General features: G+C 49.9%; 1 protein-coding gene across 5 annotated transcripts; it reads left to right on the forward strand.

Annotated features, from left to right (window-relative positions):
• Window positions 1-12: 12 nt before the first annotated feature.
• On the forward strand, window positions 13-15994 carry Lyar (Ly1 antibody reactive). Of its 5 annotated transcripts, none has more exons than XM_004847296.4 (9): window positions 13-166; window positions 5467-5639; window positions 6159-6273; window positions 10261-10368; window positions 10457-10540; window positions 12742-13135; window positions 13404-13490; window positions 14923-15008; window positions 15540-15994. In XM_004847296.4, the coding sequence occupies exons 2-9, from the start codon at window positions 5518-5520 to the stop codon at window positions 15672-15674; spliced, it is 1131 nt and encodes a 376-aa protein (XP_004847353.1). In that variant the 5' UTR covers window positions 13-166; window positions 5467-5517; the 3' UTR covers window positions 15675-15994. The 5 variants fall into 5 exon arrangements, with proteins under 5 accessions (XP_004847353.1, XP_012928598.1, XP_004847354.1 ...); XM_013073144.3 differs by having other exon boundaries at window positions 10457-10507; XM_004847297.4 differs by having other exon boundaries at window positions 82-102.
• The last annotated feature ends 5193 nt before the right edge of the window (window positions 15995-21187 follow it).

Genomic DNA, 21187 nt, shown 5'->3' on the forward strand with positions numbered 1-21187 from the left:
CTTCCGTCAACGTCACTTCCGCCAGGGGCGTGGCGGGCGCGCATGCGCGGAGCGCCGCGGAAGGGAGTTCAGCGCCAGGCTGCCGAGAGAGGCGGCGACAGGGTGGGTTGCAGCGGTCCACGTGCTCCCTGCGGCCGGTTAAACCGTTGGCGGGCGCTGCTGAGAGGTGAGGGGCGGTGGCAGAGAGGCCTGGGGCTCCAATCCGGGAGGACAGGGGTGTGGCGGTGCCACGTTCCCACCGGCAGTCCTTCGGTTCACCCTCGCGGAGGAGGGAAGGGATCCAGTCAGACCCCGTTCGAGCGCGGCCGGTGCGGGACCCGGGGCTGGGGGACCATTTCCGCCCAGGTGGTCACCGCTGCTCTGGCTTCAGGGCTCTTGTCCTAGTCGCCAAGGAGGAGCCTTGGGTCAGGCGATCTGGAGCACAGGCCGGAATAACTGCGTGGGGATCCGGCTTGCCACTCCTGCACGTGGGACCTGGTGCCCCGTCGCTTAACCGCTTTGTGGCTGTCTCCTCGTCCGACCAAAGGGATTGGGGTTGTGGGAAGCGTATTAACCACCCGCGAGAGGGCTTGGCACGTCTAGGTGGTCATAAAACATCTGCTCTTTGCAGCGCGCACCGCTGAGGAAAGAGGAGGGAGGTGAGGTATTTGCAAGCCTAACTTTCCTTCACAGACGCCCCCGGGCGGCCAGGCTTGGTGTGGGACGTACGGTAGTTAGTAGAGCGCATCAGCATCAGTGTGGTTTAAAGCAGCGCAGGGGATGTCCTGAGTGGGGTGGGGACACGAACTGGGAAGCAAAGACAGCTTAATTTCTGTGAGCCTCAGTCTCCCCATCTGTTAAGTAGAGGTGCATGTACCTTCTGCCTGGGCCTTTTGCAAGGACCAAAAGATGGTCCTCTCTGTGATAAAGTCAACAGGTGTAGGCAGGAGTGTGGACAGGGTGGACAGGTTTGTGCTTTCTGGCACCATACCTGTACTTCTCCGAATTCTCTGCCTGGAAGGGACTTGGGTCTAGTCTGGTTGCCTTGGCTCATTGTTTCACAGATGAGAATTTGAGGTGAAAGGGGCCAGTGGCTTGGTTTAGGTCGTGTGCTCACTGATTGTGGTTGTGAAGGAGTTGCCAGCCTGGCCCCTTGGATGGATTGTTTTGGAATGGTGGTAATGGGATGTAGGTCAGTGTGTGTGTAAGTGAAAGAATGTTTTGAGAATAGTGAATATTTGTGTAAGAAAAGTAAAAATACAAAGATGTAGAAGGAGGAAGATAATAAAAACTTCCAAATCCCAACCCTAGAACCAAACTTAAGGTAGGTTAAGTTATATATATTCAGTGAACAAGGCCATCTGCACTCATGTTGTGAGAAGCCAGAGGAGGCTGGAGTAAATGGATGAAGATAGATGGATAGGTTGAGGGCCATATTTAAAGGAGCCTGGGTTTGGGAGAGGACTGAATATAATATCATTGATGTAGAATTAATTGGTCATAGAAACCTTTCTATAGTTGGGTTAGGTTGCAGCTGCTACGTCTGCTATCCTGATTAACTTTCCATGCAGTGCTTTAAAGTGGATATTAAACATATTACTGATTCTGGGAAGTGACGTGACCATGGCATCCCTGAATTTTTAATGACCTTTCTGGTGCTGGCAGATGCAGGCTGCAGCCCAGGCCCTTTGCCCCTGAGTCCAACAAAACATGGCCACCATCTTGCTAAGAGGAGGCTAAGGCACTACAGTCCTCAAAGGCCTCAGCGCCTTACTGACCCGGTCTGCTCCCCCCAGGTCAGGACTGCTGTCTGATACCCGTTGGTCTTCCCTGTGACATGGGGGTTTTCCGTGTCCGGGATGGGCTTGCCTTAGAACTAAAGCCCAGGGTTCTGACAGTTACAAATGGAAGGCCACGGTGTAGAACCTTTCTTTCTTTTCCTTTTCCTCCTTTGGATGAGGATCTTCAGTTCTCAGAGCAATGGCCAAGCAAAGAGGAGGGATGTGACAGGTGAAGACAGAGGCAGCACAGGAGCCCGGGCTGCCACCTTGTCTTTCAGCACCTCAGCCCCTTCTCTGTGCCTGAGGCAGAGCCCTCAACCGCCTGAGCCTGGCTTTGTACTTGAAGCCTGTGGAGGAAAGATCTCAGCTGTCCTGGAGGTGCTGCGTGCAGTCACAATGTGAACATGAGGTCACTTTGTAGAGAGCGAGGGATCGGTCCCACCCTCTGTCCTTCCGGCTCGTAGCTTTTTCTTGGTGTGGCATATGATGAGAGCTCAGTAAACTGACTGGACAGAGGGACAGGCAGACAGAAGCACCTGCTTGGAAGTTTGTAGCACTTACATTTCTGGAGTGAGTGAGCCTGCACCAAGGTGTGGGGCCCTGCCTGCTGAGCAGTTGAGCTGGCTGGTCTTTGTAGCCGCGCGTGTGTGCACTGTGTCACGGAAGGTATTTTCCCCGGGGACTGGGTCTGCTGTGGGGCACAGTCAAGGTCACTCGGGAGCTCTGTATAAGCTCCCTGCGGGTCTGATACAGACCTGCTCCCATAGCCGAGCAGGTGGACGCACCGTTCCCAGGTTGTGTCAAGTGTGAAACCACAGTGCCTTGAAGTAAGCAGCGAGGTGAGCCACCAAATGAAAATGGCCCAAGAGAGACTTTTCGATGGGCCTGTAGCTGATTTCTAACCCTCTCCTGAGTTGGTGTTTACACAGCGTGGCTTCTCTCCAGGGGGACGACAAGCCTTGCATAGACAGCCTGAGCACCTGTCGACACTGCTGGCTCCCTTCGATTGCTGTGTTTGTTTCCAGCTGCCCTTCCGCAGCCCTTCTTTCCTGACTCTCCATGACAGGCCACCCTCTGTCCTCTTGGAGGCTCCCAGTTGGACCCCAAGGCTCACTGCAGCCTTTCTTGCCTCTCTTCTCTTCTTCTTCAGTCAAGAAACAGACTAGTCCTCAGTGGCAGAGGTTGGAGAGCCCTTAGCCCAGTCTAAATTAGAGGGCTGCTTCCCTTGTTGGATGTCATTGTGAACGTACTTTGGAGGGCCGGGGATTTAGCTCAGTGGTTCCACCGCCTTCCTCACAAGCGCAAGGTCCTGAGTTCGATCCCCGGCACCAAAAACAAACCAGTGCTTTGAAATTTTCTAGCAGATAATTTGACTCAATGCAGCTGTTCTATCTGGTGCATACAGCAACAGTCCCTTTCTTGGTGACTAATAAGGATTTTCTCTTGTTCATACACAAAAGCGCACCTCCAGCCTGTGATGAGGTGATGTTGGCTCTTATTCCAGCCTTTGTTCTCCTGGTGAGGCGGAGTGGCTGTGCTGTGAGCCTGACAGTTACGGAATGCCCTCTGCCAGTGCAGCCCCAGCTCCCGGAGCTTGCGCCTGTGTCGCACGACTTCATCATGACCTGCCAGGAGGAGTTGTTGCAGCGCAGCCCAGAGCCATCATGTTGCTTTCCTCTGGATTTGGGGCCAGGCTGTGGCTGACCACATGCATACCTTCCCTCTCTGACCCATCCTGAGAGCAGGCGAACTAGAGGACCCGGCCAGCTTGGGTGAGGGGACTGAGGTGTGAGAGTGTGGTGTCTCCCTGGGCCTTTGTACCCCAGGAGGGGCCAGCAGGACGTACGTTTCCATTCAAGGCTGAGTGGCCATGCCAGCCTTGATCTTTGCTTGGAGCACTGGGTGGAGGGGGATGGTGATTCCTGGGGGAGGGTTCACTGCAGGCAAGGGCAGCTCATTTGTGCCCAGGATTCTTGGAGAAAGTCTTACCCTGGAGCTGGCTCCTCCGCTGCCTTACTTGTTGGTCGGTGTCATTTGCATAACGGGGAAGAAAGTGCTAGGTTAAACAGTTCTCAGGTTTTGGCTGTGAAACTTATTTATAATGTGAACCATGGAAAGTGACACTGTTCTTGTAGAATCTGGTGCTTATATAAGCATGGAAAGTTACGGTGACTTCTCTGCCACTTTGCTGCATCTGTGCTTTGCTGAGCACAGTGGCACCCCCAGGAGGGTTTAGGTTTGGTTTGGCTTTCTTTTTGTTTGTTTGTTTGTTTTTTTTGGTTGGTTTGGCTTTCTTTGTGGTAGTGGGGCTTGAAGCCAGGGCCTTTTCCCTGAGCTACATCCCAGCCTTCCTTTATATTTTTTTTTATTTCAAGACAAGGTCTTGCTAAATTGCCCAGGCTGGGCTCCTAACTCAGTCCTCCTGCCTCAGCCTCCCAGAGTGCTGGGTTACTGGCGTGCGCCCCATGAGACTGTAAGTGGTGGTTCTGTGTACGTGTAGACGTGCGTAGTGTGGAGCAGTGGTCCGGAGACCCAGGACCCCGGTGTGTGAGCCCCCAGTGAGTCAGCACCTGGCAGTTAAGGCGCTGGATGGGAGTTCCCTTCTCTCAGGCCGATCTGACCAGAAGCCATGTGAGGAAGGAAGGCTCCTTACCTACTCCAGTCCACTGAGCTGGGGGTGGGCCTCATTCTGACACCGTGGGCGCATTGTAACTCTCCCTGAGCATTTCTAGGACGTCTGGGGAGTTTTGTTTTGGATTGGTTTGGGTTTTTTTGCTTTGTTTTCTTTTTGGTACGGGAGACTGAACTCAGGACCTTGCATTTGCAAGACAGGCATGGTGCCGCTGAGCTAAATCCCAGCCCTCGTTTGATTTTTTGATACAGTATCTCCCCGTGTAGGCCAGGCTGGCCTCCAACTGGGGCTCCTCCTGCCTCAGACTTCCAAGTGCTGGGATTACAGTGGTGCCCAAGCCTGACAAGAATTGCTCTTAAGCTTTTCTCCACCTTTTTGTTTTTTTGGTACCGGGGATCAAACTCGGGACCTGGCGCTTTCCAGGCAGGCGGTGGACCCACTGAGCTAAATCCCCAGCCCTGTTCCACTTTTTAAACGTCCCTCAATTTTCCCCTTGTGTTTTTCTTATCTGTTTGGGGACCTGAAATAGTTTTTCAGTGCACACCTAGATTACAATACCGTTTAGAAAGTTCATATGTAAGTATGTTTTATATGGAAAGAATGGGAGGGAGGAGAACGTAAAGGTATTAGAGAAAGTAAAATATATAATGCTCCAAAAGCTCTTTATTGGTGTAGCCAGTCTGCTAGGTTTAAGTCCCGATTTTGTTACTGTGTTTCCTGGGGTGATTTACTCAATCTCTCTGTGTTCCAATTGCTTCATATAAGTTGAACAATGATAGTTTTTCCTTCATGGGGTTTCTGTGAAGGCTCAATAAGTGAACACAGGTAAATTTCTTAGAATAATGCCTGGCACAGAGCAAATACATACTCGGCCAGTGTGAACCCCTTTCACTAGGGATAATTTACTTACAGGGGTGGTGGGGCTCCACACAGATTGTCCATCACCATTGGAGTCTGTTGTGTTCATGTGAAATTAGGGTTGGAATTATTGTGAAAAGGCCATGGGAATCATTTATTGGGAACAGAAGTTTCGACTTACGATACCAATAATCTGTTTTTCCTCTTTTGTTTTAGGACAAGCTAACACCTATTTTGGATAGAGAATATTTAATCATTTAGCTGAAAATGGTATTTTTTACATGCAATGCATGTGGTGAGTCAGTGAAGAAAGTACAAGTGGAAAAGCATGTGTCTGTTTGCAGAAACTGTGAATGCCTTTCTTGCATTGACTGTGGTAAAGACTTCTGGTGAGTTCTGCATCATTCATGTGGATCTACAGTGAAGGTCCAGACCAGTTTGGGAAGTTCTGGGCCCACAGAGGCACATTTGAGGAAAGAGAGTAAGAAAGATGCCCTGCAGGGTCCACCGATTAAAACTGGTGTGTTTCTCTGCAAATGCTTTATGAAACAATTTGATTTCTAGAGGAGTCCTAAAGAGAAGGCTGAGGGGACGGGTTGGGCTCATGGTTAGTGCACTGGTCAGTCAGCAGCACTGGCTGCAGCTTCTGCCAGGCCCAGGGACACGGGCACTCCGGGTACTGCTGACAACCCTTGGGGCGCTTCTGTAAGAGCCAGGCGAGGATGGGTACATCCATCTCCCATCCTAGAGAGCAGACGAACTTCTGACCGGAAAACGAGCTGAGGAATCGGGGTGTTTGTGCTGGGCACAGATGAGAAGAAATGGAGACGGCAGCAAAGCATGCAGCATCGGTCAGAGCCTGCGACCTGGGAGTGGCTCTAACAGTGGGGCTTCTGCTCTCTTTCAAGGGGCGATGACTATAAAAACCACGTGAAGTGCGTAAGTGAAGACCAGAAGTACGGCGGCAAGGGCTACGAAGGTAAAACCCACAAAGGTGACGTGAAGCAGCAAGCATGGATTCAGGTAACACCTCCCCAACCCACCCGGCAGCGTCGTGTCTCCCCTCCTGGTTTCTTCTGAAATCTGAGACTTAAGAATAAATGTGTCATCTGTGCAGACAAGTCCTGGAAACATCATGGCTTGGGCAGACTGAGGTGGAAGTAAAACTTTTTGAAAAAAGAGTTATTTTCTCTTAATACGGTTGTGGTGCACTTTGTCTTTCATGCATATGTTTTTCTGATTTTTCTTAAAATTATTTGAGAATTCTCACTAGCTTTCTTTTGCTACTAAGCCAGTTAGAAACTCTCTAATCTCTTTCTCCTAGTGATAATGCAACTGTTTATAAATCAGACCATGCTAATCACATCTGTTGTCAGAATCAGGTAAAATAGACATTTTCATAAATATAATAAGTTTCCTACTTACCTAAAATAAAATGAAGATATGTGCAAAAAAAAAAAGAAGCCATGAAGTCCCTGTTTGGTTGAGAGATATAACTTCGAGGATGTTATTGACTATTTGGAGACTGAAAACAGAAGGAAGGATTTAGAAAAGAAGGTACAGGGCCGGGGATTTAGCTCAGTGGTTCCACCGCCTGCCTCACAAGCGCAAGGTTCCGAGTTCGATCCCCGGTACCAAAAAAAGAAAAGAAAAGAAGGTACAGAATGAAAAGACAAATGTTACCTCTGTGAAAATTGGGCATTTTCCTAAAAACCAAATTAATAGTTCTGCATTTTAGGGCCGGGGATTTAGTTCAGTGGTTCTGCTGCCTGCCTTGCAAGCGCAAGGACCCAAGTTTGATCCCCGGTACCAAAAAATTAAAAATAAAAAATAATAAATAGTTCTGCATTTCCTGTTAAGATTTAGATGGCTCATGGTGTCTGCCTGTAACATGTTTAGGCTGGTGACCATCAGCCACGCTCGGGGACACAGTCTCTGATGCCCTGAGACCCAGGTGGCATTCCTAGAGAGATAAGGGTTCCACCTCTGCGGTCCTCACACTCGAATGAAATCCTGTGAAAAAACAAACCCACTTGAGCAATAACAGAAGAATACAGAAGAAAGCAACAAGTGGTACCCAGACTAACCATCCGGAGACCCCAGGGTGAACCGGGTGCAGACCTCAGGGGGAGGTGTCTGCGAGGGTCAGGCCCTTGCCCTCGCACGTCGCCAGCGCCCTGCCCTCTCTGGCACTGCTCACCACTTCAGCAAGTGCTGGCCGGCCTGAATTTTCCCTTGTCAAGTCGCTCTTGATTTCTTGGTGTCTTTCTCATGAGTGCCTTAAGCAGTTTTGTCTCATCCCTGTCTTTGGATCCTGGATCCTTTTTTTGCTGGGCTGTTTATGTGTAGATTCATTTCTTTGTCACACAGGAGCATTTTCCTTTGTTGTATTTGCTTACCCTCATGGTATGTCTTGGGTTGGTTCGTTGATGATTATCCTTCCTGTCTCCTGACGGTTCCCTAACTTTACTAATTGCTTTTTTTCTCTGTCTTTACTAGGATTGCTTAGCATTTTCTCTAGGTCTCTAATTTTATTTTCATCTCTGTTCTGTTCTTGCTATTTCAGATTTATTTATTAGAACTTAAGGCTATTTTATGCTACCGCTCAATTCTCTAGTCCCATTTGATTAATTTGTGTATTTTAAGTGTTCTGCAGCCATCACAACCGTCCATTTCCAGAACTTTCATCTTCCCACAGAGACACTCTGTACCCTTTAAACATAAACTCTCCGCCCCTGCTCCATTCTGCTCTCTCTCTCCCTGTGTCTGCCTACCCGCGGAGCCTCCCAGAGGTGGAATCGCAGTGTCAGTCCTTTTGTGAGTGGGTTATTTCACTTAACAGATGTCTTTAAGGTTTGCCCATGTTGTGCCATCTATCAGAATTTCCTTCCTTGTTATGGTTGAAAAACATTCCGTTGTCTGAATACAACACATATTGTTTACCCATTCATTTCCCAGTGGATGCTTAATTTGCTTTTACCTTTTGGCTGTTGTGAAAAACGTTGCTGTGAGCATAGGTATACTACATGTAATCCGTTCAAATCCCCACTTTGAGCTCTTCTGAGGGTATACCCAGAAATGAGATTGCTGGGTCGGGCTGGTAATTCTGATGTTCTGAGGAATCTCTATACTGTTTTCTGCAGCAGCTGTAGCGTTTCATATTCCACCAGTAATGCACAAGGGTTCCAGTTTCTTCACATGTTGATGAACACTTGTAATTGTCTCTTTTTTTGTTTTTTTTGTTTTTTCTGTTTTTTGGTACTGGGGATTGAACTCAGGACCATGTGCTTGCAAGGCAGGCGGCAGAACCACTGAGCTAAATCCCCGGCTTTTTGGTGTGTGTTTGTGTGTATAATGGTCATCCCTCTGGGTGTGACATGGTAAGTCATTGTGGTTTGGGTTTCTGTTTTCCTAATGATTTGTGATATTGAGCATCTTTTCATGTATTTATTGGCTGTGTATCATTTTTGAAGAAGTGTCTAGTTCCTTGCCCATTTTTAAAATTAGTTTGTTTCTGATGTTGAATTGTTGGAGCTCTTTGTATGTTTTGAACATGAAACCTTATTAGATACAGTATACAAATATTTTACAAATATTTTCCCCCATTCCATAGGTTGCCTTTTCTCTCTGTTGATAGTACCCTTTGATGCATAAAACTTTTAATTTTGATGTAGTCCAGTTCATTTTTTTCATTTTGTTATCTGTGCTTTTGGTATCATATAAAAAATAATTGCCAAATCTGGTGTCTTGAAGTTGTAAGAGTTTACAGTGTTACCTGTACTATTGCCTCTTAAGTTTAGATCTTTGATCCATTTAGAGATGATTTTTGTATATAGTGGAAAGTAAAGAGTCCACCTTCATTCTTCTCCATGTAAATACCCACTTTTCTCATTGTCTGTTGCACACATCCCTTTCTCCATTGCCTAAGATCGATAGCCTTGTTGGAGTCATGTGATTTCATGTGCAAGAGTCGGTTTGTTTCCCTTAGACTGTCATCACACTGGTTTGTTTATAGCTTTATAGTAAGTCTTGACATAAAAATCTGTTCTCTTTTCAGGATTGCTTTGACTAGGGCCCCTCAAGAGTCCATGCAAATTTTAGGTGGATTCTCTCAAAGAACATATATATAAGCTGCATTTTGATGGGAATTGCACTAAATCTATAGGTTGCTTTGATTTAGGAAGAATTGTCAACACTACTAAGTCTTCCATTCCATGAGCACAGGATGGATGTCCTTCTTTAAGTTCTTTTTAACTGTTCTTGGTAGTTTTCAGTGTACAAGTCTTTCTCTTCTTTGGTCATGTTGTTTCCTGATTATCCCATTGAGTTTGTTTTGTTTGTAGTACTGGGAATTGAACCCCGGACCTCGTACTGAGCTACATTGCCAGCTCCCCTGCCCCTAGCAGTCCTGGGGATCAAGCCCAGCAGCACTCTACCACTGAGTTACACTCGCAGCCCTTTTTATTTTTTATTTTGAGACAGGGTCTTGCCAGGTTGTCCAGGCTGGGCTTACTTGCAATCCTCCTGCCTCAGCCTCCTAAGTAGTGGGGCTAGCAAGCATGTGCTGCTGTCCCTGGCTTATTTGGTTCTGTTTGATGCCTTTGCAAATGGAATAATTTTCTTAATGCCCATTTTGAATTGTTCTTAGTGTATGAAAGTGCAATTTTTTAGAGTTAATTTTATATCCTGCACCTTACTAATACTTTATCATATGGAATCGTTAGGGCTTTCTACATCTGAGACCACATTTCCACATAGATGTCCTACGTGAGCAAAGATTATTTTACTTTATTCTGTCTTTTCTGATTAGGAAGCCTCTCATTTCTTTTTCTTACCTAACTGTTCTGGCTAGCACTATCGTGAGTGGTAGTTAATCTATATGTTTTTAAGCTTAGGCATAAATACAGAATCTGGACTGAAAATGTGAATCCTTTGTCCATAGCAAGGACCTTGGATTTGGCTCTCATGAAACTTACATGTTGCTTGTTTATTGTCTTCCATTTTTTGTAGAAAATTAATGAACTAATAAAGAAACCCAATGTCAGCCCCAAAGTGAGAGAACTTTTAGAGCAAATTAGTACTTTTGACAATGTGCCCCGGAAAAAGGCGAAATTTAAGGTATGGATTTGATGGGGGGGCGGGGGCTGTGTGGCAGTCAGTGACTCAGAATGAGATTCGTGATTCTCTTTCCTTTTGTTCCTTACAGAACTGGATGAAGAACAGTTTAAAAGTTTACAATGAATCCATTCTGGAGCAGGTGTGGTATATCTTTTCTGAAGCCTCCATCAGTGTAAGTTAGATCCAGTTTCAGACCTACTGTGTGACGGGAGTAATTAGTAGTCGTGAAATGGGGATGTCTGATATTTGGAGCCCAAGCCAGCCTTCTTTCTTAAAGAGCCTCTTTGTGCCTTCATTTTTGGGGACAGAATGAGCTGCACTAGAGATTTTCTTACTGTGCCGAGAAAGGCTTATTTGCCTCCAGCGCAGGATCGTGGTAACAGCTGAGGCTAATGAGCGGCCTACAGGTCAGGCAGGGGCAGGGTCCCTGGGAAGTTGGGAGCTTCGGATTTCTGACAGACCTGGCTCAGACAGACCCTGCTGTGCTGCTAGCAGATGTGTGAACCTGGGCACACGATTTGGCCTCTGAGCCTCAGTTTCCTCATCTATTCTAAGAGTGGCATTGGTGCTAAGAAGAAAACTAAAAGAAGGACCTGTGGCTAGGTGGAGAGTGAGGGTCACGGAAGGTCTCAGTGCCCCGAGGGAGGGAGCCTGGTTCTGAGGGCCTCAGGCAGCCCCGCCTCCTCCCTCCTGGCTCCATTCAGATAAACACATCGACTGCCTGTCACACTTCGCTTCCATCCGGATTCCAAATCAGAACGGCGCTCTGCCTCGTCTTATTCTAGATAAATTATTGGGAGTTATTTATGTAGGGAAAATGATTTGGCAGCAGGTCGGGACCCAAGTAGAAGTTTTATCTTGGCAGAATGTCTAGCATCGTCCTCTCAGAATGTACAAGTTGGACATTTGGAACCTTATGACTAGTCATTTGAGATTCTTTTTGCAGTTTCTCTTTTGAAGTTATGACACATTAAAAAATACATAAAATAGCAGGAGATGGTGGTGCAGGGCTGTAATCTCAGCTCCCTGGAAAGCTGAGACAGGATTGCAAGTTTGAAAGATAAGAGGGCCGGGATGTAGCTCGGTGTGGAGACCCCAGGTTCAGTCCCCAGTACCTCAAAAAGAAAACAAACCCTAAAACAAGCTGGGCTGGTGGTGCTCGGGTAATCCCAGCACTCTGGGAGGGTGAGGCAGGAGGACGACAGCGGGGCCAGCCCGGGCAGCTCTGGTTGGGTGGCTGCGCCCGCCGCAGCCTCAGCCCCTCCGCGACCCAACACGCACAGCACAGCGCGGTCCTTCGGACGGGACAGAGCGAGGTCGCAGGGTTCGTCCCTGTTGCGGGTATTTTCCTCCCTAGCTGCAAAGGCAGCTCGACGACAGCTTCGCTCCCCCTTGGCAGTGGCACTGGGCCTGGGGTGCAGCCCTCAGCAGGCATTGCCCTGCCCTTGGGGAGCAGTGCGGTGTGAGAGGAGGCCCGTGGAGACGGGCCTTGGGGGAGGGCGCTGTCGGGAAGGGTCGGTGCCGCAGGCACGGCGTCCCTCAGGAGGCCCAGACGGAGGCGGAGACGGTGGGCCAGGGTCTGCGCGGCCGGCTGGGGAGAACTCTTCCTGTCTGGCCGGCCCCACCTGCAGACTTGGTCTCAGCTGGGAGGCAGGGAGGCTGCAGGCTCTGCCCTTGGGGACTTTGCGCCGCGTGGTAAGCGCCCCCCAGCAGTCTGTGTGGTAGGGGCCCAGTCCCCAGCTGGCCCTGTGTCTTAGGGTTCCACCACCTTCCCAGCCGCTGACCAGGTCACAGCCCGTCGCTATTCCTGTGCTCTGTGTGGGGTCCCCTGGCATCGGGGTGATGGTGAGAGTAATTGGCTTTGTCCACTGCTTGATACTTTACAGAACCTTTTGCTACAGTGTTGGGTGCCACCGTGGTAAGCACATGCCTTGCCTCAGTTTACCCGCACACGAGCAGTGCGAGGCCGGGGAGGAAGGGTGGAGCAGGCCCCTAGCTTGTCCATGTCACCTGAACCCAGGCCTGCAGACAGATCCGGTGACCTCTGTACCTGGGTGACCTTTCGTATCCAAATGGAATCTGAGCAGTGAGCTGGATTCAAGGTCTGGCCCAAGCGACATAAGGATTCTCCATTCTTTCATTCTCCAGTGGAGTGAAAACCTGCACATCTGCACAGTGCAGAGAGGGGTGTGGGCCGGGGGATGTTTCTACCCACGTGGGATCTTTACTGCTGTATTGAGCAGTTGGAGGTCCTGAGTTATGGAAGGGTAAGTCATGAAACCGCACATTTTGTGGGTCACCACAGTGACGTGAGCACCTGTGTTTGCACGTGGAGACCAGATACTGACGCGTTTCCTGGTTTTTATTGCTAAGGAGCCAGTGAGTGAGGGGCAGGACCCACAGCCCCCCAAGCAGGCAGCCAAGCCATGTGCGGAAGTGGCCACCAAGCTTCCCCCGTCCAGTGCCAATGGCCCCACGGAAGAGCAGGCTCAGGTGAAGAAGAATAAAAGGGAAAGGAAGGAAGAACGGCAGAAGAACAGGAAAAAAGAAAAGAAAGAACTGAAATTAGAAAACCATCAAGAAGATTCAAAGAGTCTGAAGCCTAAGAAGCACAAAGCGGGGCAGGAGACTGGCCCAGAGGCCGAAGGCTCGGCAGGGAAGAAGGGCAAGAAGAGGCAAGGCCAGAGCAAGCAGGTGGCGGAGGGCGGGCACGCCAGCGAGGAGACCAAGCCAGCTGCAGGGAAGAGGAGGCGGACGCACTCGGAGGGTACGTGGCTGGCGTGCGCCCGAGGATTGGCACCAGCACGGGGTCCGTAGAAGCTGTCGGCCTGTGTTTGGAGCGCAGTAAGGGAGTAAGCTCTGGGCTCAGACTGACCCGCACTCGGGCGGGTGGGGCCTCGTGCTGTCCTCCTCACCGCCGGGCGGTGCAGCTCGTGGCTGGGTGCCAGGAGGGTGAGGAAGGCGATGTGTCTGGTGGGCCTGTTGTGAGCAAGGCTCTCAGTAACGTGTGGTTGGTGGTTTTTCTAAATGCTTAGGTGAAGCAGACTCTAAGAAGAGAAAAGTGGCGTTTCCGGGACACTCTGAGGATGGAGAACCAGAAGATGGAGAAACTCCCGCAAAAGGTGCCTCGCCATCATGGGAAAGCACTGTCCAGTTAGCCTGGAGAAGGGGCCCCAAGATGCCCTGCTAGGGTGGACCAGGCTTGCGTCAGGGGCCTGCCCTTCAGTGCTCTGGGCGAGAAGTATCACAGGGCCGAGTTCCTCTGCCTTTAAAGAAAAGCAAGAGGAGCCTGGGCTGGAATATAGGTATCAGCTCTCCGTCCCGTGACCATTACCTTAGGCGATCCATCTGTGGAGAGAGACGTGTTTGGGCCAGCGGTGTCAGAGGATTTGGTCCACAGTTGGCCCCAGGCTTTTGGGGCCCTGGTGGGGAGGCAGCTTGTGGTGTTGAGATGGAGCGGAGCTGCTTGCTTTTTGTCTAGGAGGTGAGAGGGGAAGAGGAGAGAACCATGTCCCACTGTCTTCTCCAGGGCAGCTCTCCCGGCCCCAGCTCTTAAAGGCTCTAGCATTGCCACCAGTGCCAGGCAGAGTCCCAGCCTTTGAGGCCCTGCAGGGGACACTGCAGATCCTGCCCACAGCAGGCGTTGCCTTTGGGTTTAAGAGGAACCCGGAATGGCTTTTCGAGGCCTTGCTCCTCCTGTCCTGCCCCGTCCTCTTGCTCCTGCCTCTTGCCAGTCTGTCTCGAGAACTCCCCCGATGGAGGCCAACGTGGCTGTCCCCTCCGCATCTGCCACCACCCCGGGTGCTGTTGGAGCCCTGGCCCTGTCCTCCAGGGGTCCTCGTTGTGCAGCCTCTCCCCCAGAGCTGCTCGTGCTGGGAGGCAGCAAGTCCTCGCCTCTGTGTTCCCACCCTGTCCTGCCAGTCAGGAACTCAGACCCAGACGGGACGGCAGCTGGGGCAGTGGAGGCCGGTTGGAGGCCCGGGTTGGGTTGGATTTCCTAGGTTGAAACCCCCTCCCAGCTCGTACACAGTGAGCTTTTTATGAGTATTCTTTAAGTCATAGATTTGTGCGCGGCTGTAAGAGATAATTGAGCTTTAAAGGTCCTTGCGTGTCCATGCACACCTTTCCGAGTCGCCCCATGCTGCCTGTACACACGATTCCAGATTCTTGGCTCTCCTTAGCGTGAGGACAGAGGCGGTGCCTTCTGGAAGTGCGGCCTGGATGAGTGACTTTGGCAGTCACCTGTGCTTCTCCCCTCATTCAAGACGAGGTGGCTTTGGCTCTCGCCTTGCACAGCCCTGTGGTGTTGGTGACGCTCGCTGCGTCCTTTTGTGGGGTCCGTCAGATCCCAGTGACCTTTTCCTGGTGCTCACGATGCCTGTGTCACTTCTCACTGTGAGAACAAGGGCCCGTGCCTGGGCAGACAGGAAGCCACTGTTACTCAGCACTCTGGCACCGTTCATGGGAGGAGGGCTTTTCCCAGCGAGCACTGCATGTGCAGAAATCGCTTGTTTACACTTCAGAGTGTGTCATGTGTAACCCTTTATATTGCAGGTAAATTCAACTGGAAGGGAACTATTGAGGCAGTTCTGAGACAGGCCCCGGATAATGAACTGGCAGTCAAGAAGCTGAGGAAAAAGGTACAGCATATGAACAGGCAGCTGGGGAGATTTTATCTTTAATGTACACTTCTATTTTTTTTTTTTTTTGGTACCAGGGATCGAACTCGGGTCCTTGCGCTTGTGCAGCAGGCAGCGAAACCACTGAGCTAAGTCCCCGGCCCTACACTTCTATTTTCATAACCTAAAATCCAGTAGGAGAACAAGAGAGAGTGTGTGTCTGTGATTCCCAGGTGGATGCTTTGCCCCTCGGGGTCTGGGGCAGGAGTTGAGCCAAACCTGTCACGGCTGGCAGACAGGGCCGCGCCTGGACACCATACCTGCCTCAAAGACTGGAGACAGGCTCTAGCCAGTGAATGTGCGCTATACTTCACTCGCCTTTGCTCATTCCAGCGCAATGGTTTCTTCCTTCTTCCCCGCGTGTCCCAGTGTGACATAGCCTCGTGGACTGTGGTCAGCACGCTGCTGGCCTTTCCCTGAGTTAAACAGCAAACCTTGAGGATACATTTCCAGGACAGATGGACCCATTTGACCTTGTTTTTCTTTGTGAAGGTCTTGGCTCAGTACTACAAGGTGACGAGTGACTCCCACAGGTCGGAGGAAAAGCTCCTGGTCATCTTCAACAAGAAAATCAGCAAGAACCCCAGCTTCCGGTTGTTAAAGGACAAAATCAAGCTTCTGAAATGATCATTTTGATATTTAGAAGCTGAGTCCATTGTGTCAACTTCTTCCTTTCACTGCTGTTTGTAAAATGTGTAATGAGTTATAACAACCTCAATTTTGCTTTCTAAAGCCGTATTTTTAAGTTAAGGAAAAAATACATTTTTGTTAGAACTTTTATGAAAAGATAAAATATATTCTTGTCCAAAATTCTAAATCTTTGGTGGCAGAAATTATTGTAGTTTTAAAAAAAATTTCTATGTGGGAAGTTTCTCTAGATGTAGTGCAGTGACAAGTCAAAAAGAAATTCCTCCTCTGATCTGACTAATAAGTGTTCATTTGAACCACACCGCGTCTGTGCATTTCTGTCAGACTTTTTTTCTTGTTTCTCTGTACTGTGAAAATCGTCTGGTGTTGCAGTATTTGGCCCAGCCTGGTGGTGACAGGCCTTTCGCATGTGATGATCCGTGTTTGGTCGGAAGTTCTTCTCTGTGGCAGTCTAGCCACTCACGCTGAGGGCCCGGCTCCCTTCACCCGGACGGTGACTGCACTCAGGGGTGTGACTGTCTCTCCCTGGGAGCGGTAAGGACGGCGCAGTGGCCCATTTCGCCCGCTGACTGCTGGCCCTGTGCTCTGACTGGATGGAACGCTTCCGGCATTGCTACTGCGAGTCCTGGTTTATGGGGCTGGCAGGGGCCGCGTGCCATCCCTTCCCCACAGTGCAGTCTGCCCACAGGTTCCCTGAGAGCCGTGCTTCTGGAAGGAATCGCCCCCGTTGGCAGTGTCAGCTGTGTTCCGCCCTGCGTGTGAAAGCCAGAGTGGGACGGAACAAGGGCCGCGCTGTGGGATCGAGGGTGGGGCGGGCGGAGCGGGCGGGCGGGCGGGGGAGGAGGTGGCCCGTGCCAGCCCCCAGTGCCGCAGGCGCCCGGCCTCTTCGCTCCCAGCCCTGTCCCTGCAGAGCTGTGATCCGGGAGGTGCCTTGGGCTGATGACCCGGTGCAGGATCGGGCCTGTCATCGGGTGCTGGCTTGTCACTCACCAGTCAGCCTCACCGAGCCGCACGTTCCTCGTCCGGTTCGCTCCTGGTGACTGAAGGAGCTAGTAGAGTCGCAGGCCCAGGCCTAAAACCCACCCGGCGGCTGCTGTCCCCTCTGGCCCCAGAGCGAGGGAATCCTCAGGCCTGCTGGAAAGCAGCGGAAAGTAAGGGTTGGCCCAGGCCCTGCACCTGCTTCAGAACAAAACCCAGATGCAGCCATCCCAGGATGTCCCCTTTCTGGCCCTCCAGGGGGTACAAGTGTCCCCACTGTCCTCAGCACACAGCCAGGTGCGCAGTGACCCTGTCAGACGAGGGTATAGAGGCACCACAGCATTTCAAATGTGTGTCCGTTTGTATTTTTCTGTCAAAACACTGTCCATGTCAGCCTCACTGTGACAGAATTAAAGTGTGTACTCAATGCTGTGGTTGAGTACTCATTTCTGTCATCCTCGTCAGCTGTTAGCCAGGCTCTGAAGGGACCTCCAGGCACAGCAGCCATCCCTGGGGACTGGGGAGGTGGCCTGTCTCCAGCACCACAAGGACAGAGAAGCAAGGCTAGGGACAGCGTCCTGTCACAGAGGGGTCTCCACTGGAGGCCAGGCTGGTGGTGGGAGGGCCTGCTCCCTCCCTGAGTCTTTCCCACGAGCCCTCCACAGAGCCCCTTCCTCAGTTGTGGCAGCTGCTTGCCTGAGCCTGACTTGATTTCTACCCACGCATGACCTTGAGGCTCCAGGGGGGACATTAGAAACGGAGCCATTGACATTCATGTCAGGCTTCACGGCTCCACCTTGGCTGAGTTAAATACAACATCAAAGGCTACCATGTTCTGCCTGTGCTGAGGGCAGTGTCATGGGTCTGGCGCTCAGGAATCCCCAGACTTGCTGGCGATACATTTGGATGCACTGTTGTCTTATCTTGATGCCTTAATTCTTTTGGTATTGCTGGCATTTGCCAACTGTGTCTTGGCCATTTGCCATGATGCTGCTTAGCAAGCAGAATTTGGGACCAGATGGGTTTGGTCAGCTTCCAAAAGACAAGGATGTGTGACTGTCGTTTGCTGGGACCCCTCACCGTCAGGCTCACGAGGCTGAGAACAATGTGTGTGAGCCACAGAGTGGACGGGCTGCTTGAAGTCACAGGGATTCTGACAGTTGATGGCCAAGGGGCATTTGGATGGAGAAAGCTTAAAAACTGCAGAATCACCCAAGGTTTCCCTTAGTGAAGTAAGTTGACCCCTCTGAGAACTAAGGCTTTTCCAGAATCTTGTTCCTAGTTTAAACCACCTCACAGGTGGCTATGGGGATAAGCTAATGACAGCCCAAGATCAATAACAGTTTTACAGATCTGCAAACTCACACCTTTGAAAAGCTCTCATGTATCGTGAGTATCTTGTTTTTCTTTCCAAAACTGAGTTGACCAAGTGCACTAAATTATTTCCTTTGTTAATTTCACTGGCCTATGATTGCTTCTTTCCCATTATAGATTTCCAAGAATTAAAAAAAAGTGCTCCTTGAAAACACCTTCATAGTTGAATAAGGAAGGTTTTCAGAGACCAGTGCTTTACCCAGTTCATCTCCATTTGCACAGGCTATTGGCAGCGTCTCTTAGTTCTCTGTTCCTGCATTGAAAACTGGTCTTCCTCGCTGGTTTTATCTTTTTTTGTGCAGTGATACATCTGGACTCCGGTGTAAAGGAGATAATTATTGCTGACTTTTATCTGAATACGGAGCCAGTAGGATTGTAAGTCTTTCCTCATGGAAGGAAATTGGAGATCATTTATGGTCTTCATCCAAGATAAGAGAGAAGGCATATTCTATACATTTGCCAGTACCTCGTGGTTCCTGCATATCTCTCTCTCTCTCTCTGTCTCTCCTCTCTTTCTCTTTCTCTCTCTCTCTTATTCAGCTTTTATTCTGTCTTCCAATTAAGTTTTCAAGAAATGGCTAAGATCAGCTTTCTAAATTTCTCTTACTGAGCTGAAGAGGGGATATTACAAAGTGTTATTTTATAGTGATTCCTCAATTCCATGTGGGCAAGAGGTTTGTTGTGTAGTCAATACTTGGTATCCCTCTAATAAAGTGGCTTTTGGTCAAAGGGACAGTACATACTTGTCCCTTTCATTTTCAGAGGAGAAACTGCTGGTCACGTCTTACATGTGTTTCCACATTTCAGCAGCCCCAACACGGGGTAGGGATGTGGCTCAGTGGCAGAGCACCCACTCTCTAGCACTGGAAGGTGTCCTGATGTCTTGTGCACACCCAGCTTTGCTTTTCCTCAGCCCTTTGTCATTGAAGCTGTTCTGCATCACAGGACCAATCACGCCAGACCCACACATGCATACACACACACACACGCACACACGCACACACGCTACAGAGTAGCAGCTCCCTGCCTGAAAGAATGACACTTTAGCCATATTCACACATAAAGAAACTCAGGATCTCACTCAGCTCACTTAGCATTAGACTTCTGTAATTTGGGGTTGGGCTTTCTAACTACTGTTGGGTTACAAAACAGGGAGATTTCTTCAAAAAAAAAAAAGTGCGCTGGTGGAAAGAAACTCTTTGTTTCCTTTTTGAGTGCAAATGCTTCTTTGGCTTTTTTTTGTTATAAGATCCGGGAAGCTTTAATTTATTCCCTTTGACAGGAGTGATTAAACGGCCCCTTCGGTGGTTGAAGCTGTAATTGCTGAGTAAATACATATGTTTGTGGGAGCTTGAAGGTCAGACACTGCTCAGGAGGTCAAGCCTTTGTTGAGCGACAGAGCAGCTATTGTGAGCTGCTCAAATACCCTCTGCGCCTTCTCCCTTCCCGCTGACCTCAGGCCGACTTGTGTCGCAGGCCTGCGGTCGATCATATATTAGATTTCTCTGTTGCAGATCAAAGCGCGGTAAAGGTCCAATTCTACTGGGTCTTTCTAACTGCATTGCTTTGGGGATTTGGTATCAAGTTCGAATCAGGAGACTAATAGTAATGTCATAGGATAGTCCCGCTCTGGCCAATTTTATACTGAACAGGGAGGTATTATACTGCTGAACTCCAACCAGCAGGCTGTTGGAGGTTTCAGGAAGAAGCTAAAGTCACAGAAATTTCTCAACTTTAAGGTGTCCTGCCTTAAGATTTCCTAAGCCTCTTGGCTCCTGTGGCCATGAGAGTTGGGCTGAGATGCTGGAGAGTTGTCATGAACTTGTAGAGCACTGGATTCTTTCCTGCTTACTCCATCCTTAGTTCATGATGTTCCACAAAAGCACCTGCCGCCTACTGTTTGAATGCATTTGATTCAGAGGGCAGTGGTTCCAGAAGCTGTAATGACAGCAGTCACTGCACTTGGGGGACCACCTGCACCCAGTGGTGTTGGCTCCACAGCTGGGTCACCTCACAGGTGGGTCACAGCACCGAGGCTGGGATCGGGACATGGCCACCCTTCCCTGGCGGCCAGCGATCTGCTCGTCACTGCCCACTATGAAAGACTGGTGCTTTTTCCCCTGTGTTTTGTTTTTCTTTAACTTGCGGACCCGTGGAATCTGTGTGAGATGCAGTGATGGTGTTTGGGTGAGGCCCCCCAAAGAGGTGTGAAGTCCGGTCGACCCCTGTGTGTTCAGACTCCCGCCTCCCCTACCGATGCCAACTTGGAACTCTTGGGTTTTTCTAATGTTGGCAAAGATTTGCTCATAGATCTTCAAAATGTGTTTGAGCCAGGCCTGGTGATGCACACCCGTAATCCTAGCACTCTCGGAGGCTCAGGCAGAAGAAGAGCAAATTCAAGCCCAGCCTGGGCAACTTAGCAAGACACTGACTCAAAATAAAAACAAAATAAAAAATGGCCTGGGGAAGTGTCTTGGTGCAAAGACGCCAACAAAAAAGGACCATACTCACAAAAAACGTGTTTGCACATTCACTCCATGACTCGGTGAGCAGGTGTTGAGGCTTTGAAGGGAACGACCTGCAGATTCTCCTCGTGGTGAATGCAGTGCTCTGTTGTGCGAGCCTGGTATGCACACCCTGGGACACGCCCCTGGCCAGCAGCAGCAGGCACGTTTTCTCCAGCTACCGCTCTTGCCTGCTGGCAGTGGTCTGCTGCTGCTTTTCAGGATTTTGAGGCCCTAACCTGGCTCTTAGGAAAGAAATGTGGTGACAGATTCTCACCTTCTGCCTCGGCATGGTTGAGTATAGGCGACCAGGTCACAGTCTGCCTCTGAGTCTGGGGCTTTTCATTGGCGGATTCAACCAACCAGGAGCCAGAAATACTCCAAGAAGAGTTGTGCTGTACTCGTCATTATTCCCTAAACAACATGGTCTAAGTGATTTCCGGAGCGTTCACCTTGCGTTAGGAGTTACAGGTAATCTAGAGATGATTTAAAGTAGATGCCGATGTATCTGGGTTAAATGCCAAGCATGCTGGGATTGGAAGCGCTCCCCCTGGTGGACACCAGAGGACAGGGCATGCCCTTTGTGGTTTCAAATCCAGTGTAGATGCTGCAGCAGCACCAGGACAGCCGGCATTC

The sequence above is a fragment of the Heterocephalus glaber genome, unplaced genomic scaffold (assembly GCF_053883595.1).
Source record: "Heterocephalus glaber isolate CG9 unplaced genomic scaffold, H.glaber_assembly_v1.0 deba00001509, whole genome shotgun sequence".
Lineage (NCBI taxonomy): Eukaryota > Metazoa > Chordata > Mammalia > Rodentia > Bathyergidae > Heterocephalus > Heterocephalus glaber.